General features: G+C 41.2%; 1 protein-coding gene across 1 annotated transcript; it reads right to left on the minus strand.

Annotated features, from left to right (window-relative positions):
* Positions 1-2,679: 2,679 nt before the first annotated feature.
* On the minus strand, positions 2,680-11,671 carry SAMD7 (sterile alpha motif domain containing 7). The gene is made up of 8 exons (XM_059854895.1): positions 11,569-11,671; positions 10,732-10,858; positions 10,460-10,596; positions 9,345-9,423; positions 6,321-7,000; positions 5,542-5,663; positions 5,180-5,290; positions 2,680-4,511 (listed from the first exon to the last, which is right to left on the minus strand). The coding sequence occupies exons 1-8, from the start codon at positions 11,669-11,671 to the stop codon at positions 4,239-4,241; spliced, it is 1,632 nt and encodes a 543-aa protein (XP_059710878.1). The 3' UTR covers positions 2,680-4,238.
* Positions 11,672-12,420: the final 749 nt, after the last annotated feature.

Here is a 12,420-nt window from a genome sequence, read left to right on the forward strand (position 1 = left end):
CAAAGCTGTTGGAACCTTGGAACAGAAAGATAATCAGCAAAGATTGGCTGATGAGCCAAGGCTGCAGCAAAGAACCAGGTTGGTTTGGTGCTTTCTTTTTTTTCCATGGTCAGTGGTGCTTTTTCTGTTTTGCCATTTTGGTTGGTCGATCTGTATGTCAGTAATTCGCACACATAGATGCTATATGTGGTTTTTAATTTTGATAAATCAAAATGTCTATTTATGCCTTTGATGTGGTATAGGGAAAAATACTGCATGATTCTCCATACAACATAGACAACAGGTTCTTCTTTACTCTGGGCTGAATTAAACATTTGCATCCTTACCCACAGGGAAATTAGTAGTTCAAGAAGAGTCTGGGGATAGTAGCAGAACTAATGTCTGTCTGGAAAAAAACATACTTGGGTAAACTTGGGAATGGACAAAGGAAAGGACAGCATAAGGGCCAAATCAACAGAGTAGTTCTTGTGGCCTCAGTACAGGTGATAGGAGGAGCAAAGCCTTCCCAAAGAAAGAAGGGAGCCTGGCAACTGCAATAACCCCCCAAAGCCTAAACAAATGAGAAAGGAGAGGTGAGCTTTTCTCTCAATATAGCATATATTATTGTACTGAAATTGCCATAGCAATAAAGCTACAGCTATTTATTATAGCCTGAAGAACTAATCAAAACCAACCATAAGAGGCAGCTGAACCCTGATGAACACAGGGGTTTGGAACTGGATGATCTTTAAGGTGCCTTTCAACTCAAACTATTCTGTAATTCTATGAACACTCAGCCTCATAAAGTAGACTTGTTATTTTCCAGTGAATAATAAAGGGCTTAGGTAGAAGATTACCATGGCAAGGTACCAAAACAAAGCTGTGTCTAGTTTTGGATGATTTCTTGTAAAATTTCTGATGTTGAAGATGACTCAAAATACTGCACAACCAATCAACATTGTATGGGAGTAATTGGAAAGTTGAAAATACAAGAAATTTCTAGAGAGTTTAAAAACTAGAGGTGATTTTAAAAACCAGAGTGGGTTATTTTTTCTGTTTCACACTCAAAGGATAATTTAACATTCTGAAAACTGTTCTGTGGCAGAATCACAATTGTATAAAGTCTTGGAATATAAAGTTTTATAAATTAGCTGCTGGCATGGGTATGGGTCAGTTTGAAATACCGTCACTTTGTGAACTTATGTGCCTGTTCTTTTGTTTGTGTGCTGGATTAAAGTGACTGCCTGACTTGGACCTGGTAAGAATTCTGCATGACTTTTGTAATATTATAGAATTTTTTAGAGATTCTTCACCTGGGAAATTGATCAGAGAATTATCTATTTAGGTCCATGTGAGTTTGTATTCCACATCATCATCATCTGCAACGTACATGAGACCAGAAACCCAGGTTGTTGAAGGAAAGACAAGCCATTTCTTCCTCTTCAGGACTTTCCTAAATCTGTAATTTATGATACAGGACCATTTTGCCATATGCTATATCTTTTTATTAATCTTTTCTTTAACGTTGGCACTATTTTAAAAAATTAAAAATTTAAGTCTCTGTCCCGAGGAGCCCACACATTTACTGTAGATACAGACAAAATCAGGAACTTCTACAACACCTCATAAAAACATTCTCTTCTTTGTTAACTGCATCACTGCTAAGGACTAATATAGCAATAGATGTTAAATGAAATATTTCTAGTGATGCAATATGTATTAAAACACATCTTCTGCATCCCATTGTGATTTTAGTTGCATTGCAGAAAAAATCAATGCAGTGGTGGCACAGGCACTAGAAAGTTATTAGGAAGCGGAGTTCTGCCACCTTTCTTAGGTACTTGTGGTTGATACCTGAACCCCTTTGCAGCTGGAATAAACAATAAATGTCCAAAAAGAACATGAGAATCAGTAAGGCCTCAATCTTTACATATAAACACAATTCTTGAAAACACATCAACCTCTGGAAATATTGGTCTGTCTACTGATTCTATATACTTTTAAATTATTTATACCTTTTATTTTCATTTTCTCTGAATTGTTTGTAGGGGAGGAAACATTCATTACCAGTGGTATATCCTCCATTAGAAATAGAATCTAGTGTGTCTGTTTAGGTAAATCCCTTTCCTTCCTATTTTACTTCACAGCTGTTTACTGTTCAGGGCTTATTGCATTTTGGCTGCTGCAGCACATCTCCCCCAGTACAGGAAGCTATGAAATAATTCCTTTTGTAATTTTGGGCAGTATGTGCAAAGGATCCTATGTTTGGTGGGGTTTTTATTGTTTTGTTTTGTTTTGTTTTGTTTTTAATTGCGGAAGTAATGCAAGACTGCAAACTTTGCATCCCAACTTGCTCAGCTTTTGGCATTGTCTGACCCATTTACAAAAATAACCACGCTCTTCAGAACCACATTTCAATCCTTCCTCCCTGGCATAAGGGACTTGAAGTCAAGATTTTCTGCTGTTACTTTAGAAAAACAAGTAAAGTTTCTTTGTATCGTTGCCATTAACGTGTCCCCGGTACTTCGGGTGTGCTGCATTTCCCTTTGGAGGAACAGCAGGTGACCGAGTGGCTTAGCAGTGACATCTCCTGGCCTGATTCCCCTGAACAGTGTCAGAGATTCCTCTTCCAGGGTGGAGAAGGTCTCATGTGGATTGAGTCGAATATTTCACACAGAGGAAGTAGGATGCCATTAGGAAACCAAGTCATTAACTCTGTTTAATCAGATAAGTGACATTGTCAACATGATTGTCAACTGTACAAAAGATAAATTAGAAATTGTTTTCATATGCTAAAAAGAATATAGATATTTGCCATTTCTCCAAAGGCTGCAAAGTTTGGACAGCATGGTAAGATGGACATCTAATTGAAAGTTGCAAAAATCTAATCACACATTATCTAGTGCACAAATATAACAAAAACATAAACCAATTTCTCTCTGGCTAAAGTAAAAAAATAGAATATGGAAATACTTCCCCTCCTTGTGTTTAGCCACTCACCATCTAAACAGCTTCATACCTCTTGGGGTTTCAGTACTTGAGGCCACACAAACTAAACAAAGGGGAGAGAATCTAAAGTAGCAACATACAGCAGGTCCGCAATCTATCAACCCTCAATTTCAGAACTAGATTTTGTCAAAGACATTTGTGTGTCCTCTAGAAGAAAGAAGAGTTCTTGAGGGAGGAGAGTGGAAGTATACCAACTTCCAAAGTCTGCATGGAAAACCAGTGTAGGACCAAACCCCTAAAAAGGGAGCAAGGATAAGTCACGCAGGAATCACAATAAATGCTGGGGATTTGTCCTTAGCTAAAAGCTCTATTTCATGTCCTTGTTTGCTGTGAGATAATGACTCATCAGTAGCAGAAGTGAGGAGAAACCATATTCTTCCAGAGAACAGGGAGCTCTCAGGCTAAACTGATGGCCTCTTCCAAAGTGAAGAACACTGAACGTGGTGCTGAGGGAAGGGCTTTCCATAGCTTGCCCAGGTGAGCTGATGGGAAGGGTGCTCTGGCAGAGGCTGGCAGGAACCTTGTGGTTTTGAGCCTGCTGCCTGCAAGGAGTGTCACTGTCCCAGTGACTGGCCTTAGTGGCAGGGGCTTGTGACTCATCTCAGCTTGCAGTCACGAAAAGCAAATTCCAGCTCTGGTGATAAGAGTGCTTTGGAATAATTAAAATTGCTGTCACGCATGGTATTTTCATGTTCAATCTGTGTATCTTTATAAGCTCTATAGCCTTGCCAGGCACTTATAAAGGCTTAGTTCTGGAGCAGCAATGGATTAACTCAAACTGCTGAGTCTAGGGTATATTTGTCTCTATTCTGTAGGCAGTTCCATACTGTCCCAATGAATTCCATATGAATGTTCTGTATAAATTTTGTTCAACAGAAGCAGAAGTCAGCTATGTTTGGAAGCTGTGACCTTTCCATATAGTTTCTCAGCTGCCCACTGGAACACACTGCACGGCACACAGTGCACTCTGAGTCTCTGACAGCTTTCAGTGATAACCCTGGACATCAATGAAAAATTCAATTTACCTGTTAACTCTACTGGTATTCTTTTCAATGAATTGCACTTGAAAGTAATTGCAGTAACCTGTAGCTGCATTTCTGAATGCCTTTCAGATACTTCCTCATGCTGCATTGACAATTTATTTCCTTCAGCCCCAGCCTTACTGAGGTTTCAGGCTGTAGCTTCTTCTCAAACACTTTGTAACTAGAGGTTCCTGGATTATTAAAAACATGTTATGTCCTGGACTTTGCTCAACTTTTCTGGAAAGCAGTCATCTGGAAGTCAGCCTGGGATCCAGCTGTGTCACATGGATTTTCCCTGCTTTCTGAAACCATCTGTTCCACTGCTTGGGAGGTTTCTGGGTCCTGGGAGCAGGGACTGTCCAGGGTGTCACCGTTGCTGTTGCAGTGCAGAGGGGAGGCCATGTCAGAGGGCTGCTCTGAAGGTTTCCCTGCAGCAGGAGGCAGGGGCACGGACAGAGGGACATTCATCATGTAGAACACATTGCCCAGACGTCGGGACACCTTTAAAGACAGAGGCACAATTGCAGCAATTACTTCTTGCTTTTAAAGCCATTAAACATCAAGCCTGACTCTGGTGCAGCAGCACCAGGGACATCCCAGGCATCCCAAAGGGTTATCAAATTCTTGTGAAAAAAATCTTTTCCATTTTCACTCTTTTATATTTTTCTAGACCCAGGTTGTGGAAGGAGCTTGTCAATACCCAGCTTAGGGCTGTTGGGCCTGACAGCAGGATCCTCCTGCTCCCAAGGTGCTGCAGCACCCAGGGACAGAGGGGAGGCAAACTGCCAGCCAGGAGTGGGGCAGGTGGTTGGAATGAGAGAAGAGTGAGAGAGTTCAAGGGGTTAAAGAAAAGGAAAAGAACTGGCAGCAATAGAAACACAGAGAGAGTTTATATTAGTGGATGAAATTAAGGGCAGAAAACTGCAAACAGAGAGGGAGAGTCTGTTACTGAAAAATGTCATATTCCTTACTCTCTCTCTGTGTGCCATGGTAACATGCAGGGAAGCAAGAGAAAACTTTGCTGGAGTAATTTATTTTCTCCCAGTTTTGTGGCAATTACCTTACCAGTGAAAAAAAGTGCTTTAGTTTGGAAAAATTCCCTCCTGTCATCTTCTGGCACTTCCATGCCTCTGTGACTCACCATCTTGGCATACATTTAATGATCATACCTGAGAGCGGATTTTTAATGCTGGTCCAAGTTTTAATCCCATTGTATCCAGGAGATGTTCCTCTGTTAGCAGTGGAAGGGTTTCTCCATCAATAGCATGGTCTTTAAATATCTGGTGAAATGATAAAACACATCATAGTGTGCTAAAATAGACTTTGGTTGTTATTTTTCATGCTCAACCCTGAGGCATAAACAATAAAAAGAAGAAATAATAATTTTACTGTTTATCTTTGTATTTATCTTCTAACTGCACAAAGAAAACTACTACTATACTTGTAATTTCAGGACAATCAGCTACCCTCCCACATTTACATTTGCTTGCTGACATTTAAATCTGAAAATATGGTGAATGTTTATAATCACCTGGGCATAATCTGAGCAGCCTGGGAGACTGGCAATGAAGTTGTGCACATCATCAACTGTCCATTTGCGAATGTCTTCGACAGAAGAAATGTCTTCTCCATTCAGGATCAGGCCATGGGCTCCTTTGAGGAGGAAACACAGAAGTTATTTTGGTAGAATTTTGCTGGCAAATCAAGAGGAAATGATTGTTATCATGAGAATTTTTACACCTTTTACAACCTAATGTGTTAACACCAGGGTCTAGTCACTTGCAGATACAAGAGTCCTAGACACAAAATCACCAGGTAATGAGCAGAACCTGGTTCTGAAGGGGTTTTTTTGGTGGCTTCTTTTGTTTACTGGTAGGTGCTGTACCTACCAGTCACTACACATAAAAATCATGCTGCAAGACTTCCTCTAATGAGTGCATTATCCAGTGTTTTTTCTTCTTTAGACTTTACTGTTACTTTAATTTGACTACTATTTCAGTAGAACAGATTCAAGCCTTTGCTAGTCCATGGTGCCTACTGTGAGTTAGGACATAGAGAAAAGTTGTGAACTGAAGAGACAGGCTAACTCACAACTTTGTTCAGCAATTTTGTTTTTTTTTAAATTGAAATTCCTTTTTAAAACATGAACTGAATACAGATATTGCTGTTTGCAGCATTAGAATTCTACTTTTAGTTGCAATGACTCTACCATACCAAAAATTCACTTAAAACAGAAGGAGCAATTGAGAGACCAAATCAATAAAACCAGATTATATCAACATGCCACTCTAATCTGGAGATCTGACAAACCTGAAGGTAGCAATGGGTTGTTGGGCACTGGAAATCCATATGGTAATGCTGAGAATGGGATTGCAGAAGGGTACAGGTACTTGTCATCAAAAGCAGCACAGGAGCTATTGACTTCCTTCTCATTAGTGTTGCTGCAGCTGGTGGTTTCAGTTGGAATTTCATGAGTAGCACAGTTTTTTCTCAAACCTTGTTCAAACTCTTTGCAGTTTTTGGCAACTACTGCTGGCTCAGTCTGGTTTTTGCTCTGCTCGTGTTTGTTTGGCATCTCCACCTCTATTTCCTTCTTTTCTTCTTTCTCCTCATCCACTGCAGCTGAGGCAGAGTCTGTGGATTTGTCATCTGCCTGGTTCTTTGTGCCGTTGGCACTGCCCTCGGCAGTTTTGTGATTTCCAGCTCTTCTCCCTGGGCGGCGCCCCCTCTCCCTTTGCAGGGTGGTGACCGGCGGGTACGGGCTGCTTGCCATGAGCATGGTGTTGCCATGGATCTCATCCAGGGTGGTCCGATGGACGTACAGGTCGTTGGCAAGGTGCCCTTCAGGGAGTCTGTGCCTGCCACGGAAAGCAATGGGACTTGCTGGCATCCCGTGGTAAAGGAAAGGGGCTTCCAGGCCCAGGAGTCCTTTCCGATGGGCTTTCTCCATTTCCTTTTGCTGAAAAATAGCACTCATCTCCATTTCCATTCTAAGAGACACACAGAGCATGAGCAGTTAGGGCAGCTCGGTTCCTTCATCACCTTTTTTTTTTTTCAGCAGCAGAATGAAACTCAGATAAATGAATAGGCAAGAGTACTGCTTGTTTTGTGTCTCCCTTACATTGCTGTGTGTGAGAGGGTACAAACTGCAGATGGAATGGCAAACCTGGCTGTATTTAATGTGCTGTCGTTACAGATAGTAAGCTAAAAGAAAGGGAAAACGCGTCTTCCATGTCATGGTTCTGGAAAATACTTCAGACAAAAAAGTGTTATTTGCATATTGACAATCCAGACATGAGGATTATATTCACATTTGGAAAATAGTCTCCAGAGTCTAGGGGTTGAAGACTAAAGAAAATAATTGATTTATTTTATCACTCAGAAGTTTGTACCGAAAACTGGAGAATTCCAGTGATATTGTAAATTATAAAGAACAAGAATGGCATTATCTATGGAATATGCATCTATTCAGAGTAAGCTAATGCTAAGTCTCTTGAGTAGACTTAGTGCCTGGCACCTGAACATGGTGCCTGAGAGTGTGAAAGGGTGAGATCCTGGTGGGAAGTGTTCACTGATCTCCTTCCTTCTGGATGAACACTCCAGAGTCTGTGCCAGCTTCCTGCTCCTGTCATAATGGATGGGAGGGCTTGCCAGTGGCATACAGAGAATACAAGTATTTGTATTGTATTTGTAATAGTAGTATTTGTCTCTGCTGTAGCAACCTTTGCTGGTATCACCTTTCTCTGGAGCCAGGCCAGTGATCAAACAGAAAGGTAAAGCTCCTTTGAGGAGCTTTCAGTGGGATTTCTGCATCTTTGGAAAAGAGCCTGGGAACTAAAGCACTTTAAAGTGCATCAAGACAGCTTTCTTAGCACTGCAATGAGTATAACAGGTCACAGAGAGTCTGATCTTCAGGAGAGTGTAAAATTGTCAGGAAAACAGTTTGGGCAAAAGCTATCTATGCAGATTTTTGGTATGAGCAGGAATTATTTGATCACACCATTCAGGGCTTTTTCTCTGCCTTCTTTTAATCTTTGAAACAACCTCCAACTTACTGATTTTCTGCTTTCAGAGATACAAAGGAAGTGTTTTGTCTATGTACCGTGTCCTTGTACATTTTGCCTGATAGTCATTACTCCCACCCAGCTCTTGAGGTGACAATAAACAGTAGAAAGCATTACATTCCTGCCTCCTCCTCCAGCTGAGATAGTGTGTTCCTGTCAGGACCAGCAAACAGAGCTTTGGGATGAGGCAGGGTCCCTTGGAGAACAAGGATTTCAACCCAGGTGCTCAGCAGCACTGCTGCACCAAGTGCAGGAGATTGTCATCACCTGGTTTGGAGCAAGGGCAGCCCTAAAGGGAACCTGTGTCGCAGAAGGCTGTCTGAACACAGTAGAAATTGTCAGGGTAGCAAAAAACTAATGTAAAAGGTTTTTATGGTGTAGGTGAGCTCTTTCATGTTGGAGTTTTGCTTTTTGGTGGGCTGAGGGAAGAGCCTGAACAGGCAGGACCAGCTCTGATGTGGCTGTGGGTGTATGAGATGGCCATGTTTGCTGCTTATTATTTCACTTGTTTTTCTCAGGGTTTTTGCCATGTGGCAAGAGCTATAGGAAATGCATTGCTGATGCAAATCTTGTGCTTGGAGGAGTTCAGCAATCAAGCTTTGCTGACTTAAAAGTTCAAAACATTTTTGTCATAATTATTTTCCAATGAATGTACAGAACTTGGCTGTTCTTTGCTCTTACTCTCACTGTGTGAGGGGCACTCCCACTGAGTAGTGCAGCCAGTGCAGGAGTGTCTGAAGTTAGAGTTCCTCTGTGGAAACAGTGTGGCCATGAGGGAGGGCACTGCTGGACTCTTAATCCACTACTGACTACACTGCAACTGGTACGAGTACAAAAACTGGACTTCCTGCAGTCACTCTGCTATTCCAACTCTTTTGTCAAACTAGGAAAGCTGCCCACCCTGCTAGGGTGGAGACACAGCTGCTCATCCCTAGGGCCCAGATACAGGCCTGAAGTGTTGTGTGTGATATCACACAGCTGCAAAGTTTGAATTTGTTTCTGAACTTTTGTAACTTCAGGGTGTCTGGATCTGCAGTTCAAGGGCTGTGGCTGTAGCTTGCTCTTTTCCTTTAACCAAGCTAAGGGGTTTGTTTATTTTTGTCACATCATTTTAAGAATAAAAGCAAAATAAGGCAAGCAGAAAGTCAGTAGCTTCAGGCCTTAATTGATAAGGGCCCTCTGCTTCTTTGGGTGACTTGAAAAACAATCTCAGTCACTTTGCTGCTTTAATCTTGGCATTCACCTCAGAACAAACCTTGCTATTGATTACCTGGCAATATTTTGCTTTTGAACCAGTTCTTGTCTTCTGGCCACAGCTTCCATGGATTCTGGTTGCAGAAAGCTGTATCCTTAGAGGGAAAGGGAATAAAAAAATCTTTAAAATTCACTGGTTTCCTCATGCAAATGCACAACCCCCAAAGCAATGAAGAGACACTTTTAAAAACTTTGTATGTCTTCAACTGCGGGCTTCACCAGGAAAGTGATAGGATTTCAAGTTAAATCCTATTTGTTGTCATAGTTTTGGTGGCAATATGTGGAAAAAACATGAAGTTCATCATCAGGTGTTTTCAGGATCAGATCTGTAGTTAGGAATACCTGCCATTAACCACAAAGGGTGGTTTTATTTGGTGACATATGCCTTTGAAGTACATATAACTGCTCAGAAAATAATAGCCCTCAGTTGAGCAAAGCAAACCTGCTCCTTCAAGACTGCTTTCATCCTGGAGGCTGTGTAATTTTAAATTACATTTCCTCTTGAGATCCGTGTTAAGGCAGGGAAAGAAGCTGAAATCAGAATTTTTTCTTGGTGTATTGATGTGACATTGAAAATACATTCACTCATCTCAAAGAAAAACTCTTGAGCTCACTTTGTATAAAGTAATATGTAAATTTTAATGCAGCATGACATGAATGCCATAGTTGTGATGTCCAGCCTTCCCCTTGGAGCTGTGCCCTCTAATTTTGAGCCTTTATTTAAAAGGACTTGTATTTGCCCTACATGAATTAAGTGGCATGTGGTATTATCATTAGAGAATATGATCTGTATAAAGCAGCCAATACTCATATAAGAGGAAGAGTAAAATGTACTGTAAAAGTGTTGATGAGGAGCTATTTTTTTAGCTATAGCCTTTTGTTTGGGTGTTAAAGTGCTTAGAAAATACAAAAAGAAAAGGAGGGAACAAAAACATGCAAAAGACTGAGAACTGTATTTAATATAAGGATAAAATGGACATGCTGCACAGGCTGCCTCTTTTTAGTGAGACTGTTTTTCTAAATAAAATAAACTTATTGACACTACCTATAAACCCATGGAAAGCTAACAAGTTCAACTGGCTTTCTGATCCACATGGTCCCACTTTTCAGGATGCAGAGGGTGTTTGTTACCTGGGCCTGGGTAGACACGGTTGGACAACAGGTTTGGCATGTTGGGGTGCTGTGGGACTGTGGGTCCCAGGTGGGATGCTATGTGGATTTGTCTGGGGTCAGCTGAGGCCATCATTTCAGTTGAAGGTAGCAGATCTCTGAGAGGAAAAAAAAGCCATTCAGATATGCAGAGAATATCGTTTAGTAAAGAATCACCAAAGGTCTATACAGCCTCGGAGACAGCACACACAGTGATTAACTGCAGTGCTGGAACCGAAATTGGTGCCCGGTACCTCTCCACCAGTCGCGGCTCAAACTGGGCGGGGATCGCCTGCATCCTCTGCTGGCCTGGCCCCATCAGCTGCGGGTTTACTGCCATCAGCTGGTTCCTCATCAGCATCTCCTGCCGCTGCCGCAGTTCTGCAAAGCACACACAGTTCTGCTCTCAGTGGGGTAAGTTAGGAAGTGATGCTGGCTGCGGTATAACCTAACCAGAAAAAAAATGTTTTGTTTTGTTTCCTCTAGTACAATTCACACCTTTTTTTAATAGCAGCAATTGAAAACATGTTTTCACTGACACCTGAACTACTTCGTTTAAATAATGTAGATTTATTCAATCAAACTGCAGTAAAAATAAATAGGATGTGCTCAGTCAAGTGTATCAAAGGACAAATTACAATGAATAATAATTTGCATAATACTGTGAAACAGAAGATAGCCATGGATGTTAAGCTTTCTGCTTGAGAGGGTTTTCATTTCTAATACAGGTTAATTTTAAGAAAAATCATACTAGGTGGAACCTGCATTTTCTTGAGAAAGTAGCTCTAGAAAAAAAAGCCCACAGTGGTGAACCAGAACATCATAATGTCCAGCTGTGGCTTTTGTTCTGAGTTCTTGTTTGCCATTTACTTGTCTTCCAGATGCTCAGTATCTCTTAATCAAATACTGAATTCCAAGAGCCCTCTGTATTAATTTTTAATTACCTTAAGCAAAATATTTCTGCAGTTACTCCTAAGATAAATTTGAAATAACCTTTTAGAGACATCAACCCTGCTGCTGGCTGTTTCTTGTAGGTTGTAGATGCCAGCAATTCTATAAGCACGTGTGCAGTGGGGTTCCTTGCTGCTCACCTCCTGCTGCCATGCTGCCTGCCAGCCGGTACAGGTGCTTTTCCTCCAGTGATCCCTGTTCCCCCAGGATGGACATCTTCCTCATGTGCTCCCGGGGAGTCATGCTGCGGGGAGACAGCAACAATTCTGCTGCTATAAAGAACTGAAGCAGCAGCACCAAAGAGAGGAATAAGGCATTTATCAATGAGAAACAGAGAAGGTTATGCAGGTTGTTTCCCAGCTAAGCAAATCACAGCTGGATCCTTCCATGCCCATGGGTTGTTTTCCATGTAGAAATGTCCAGTTTTCAGGACAATGCAAATATTTCCCTTGCTTACACTGACTTGTTGGATCCTACAATGCAAGGAAAATCAGGGTGCTGGAAAATCACACCTGCTCAAAAGGAGGTAATTAAACCCAAGCCTTTGCCTTCAGTCCCTGGTTTGTCTGAGAGCAGTGATATGCTCATACTTAGGAAGGCAGGTGTCTTTGGTTTAATTTCAGAATTGTAGTAGTTTGGAGCCCTGTCTACTGTAAACTAAGTGAAGCAGATGGAAATAAATTGTAGAAGTTATCTGTTCCAAATGACATCAGCCCCTTAAGGCTGCCAAATTGAAGTAAAAAAGGTAAAAGAACATGTTTTGTAGTGATGAAAACAGTGATAAAACCAGTAAGGCTCAGATTAATTATTAGTTTATATTAATTATTAAATTAATATATGTAATTAATATATACATCATTAATAATTGTAAAGGAAGGAAGTCCTGCAACCCAGAGCCTAGATGTTAAAAAGCTATCGTGTATGGAATGCTTTGAGTTGAGGAGTTGGCAGAAGGAGCAAGCTGGCTCTGAAGGCAGCATCAGGAGCATCTG

The sequence above is a fragment of the Haemorhous mexicanus genome, chromosome 10, assembly GCF_027477595.1.
Source record: "Haemorhous mexicanus isolate bHaeMex1 chromosome 10, bHaeMex1.pri, whole genome shotgun sequence".
Lineage (NCBI taxonomy): Eukaryota > Metazoa > Chordata > Aves > Passeriformes > Fringillidae > Haemorhous > Haemorhous mexicanus.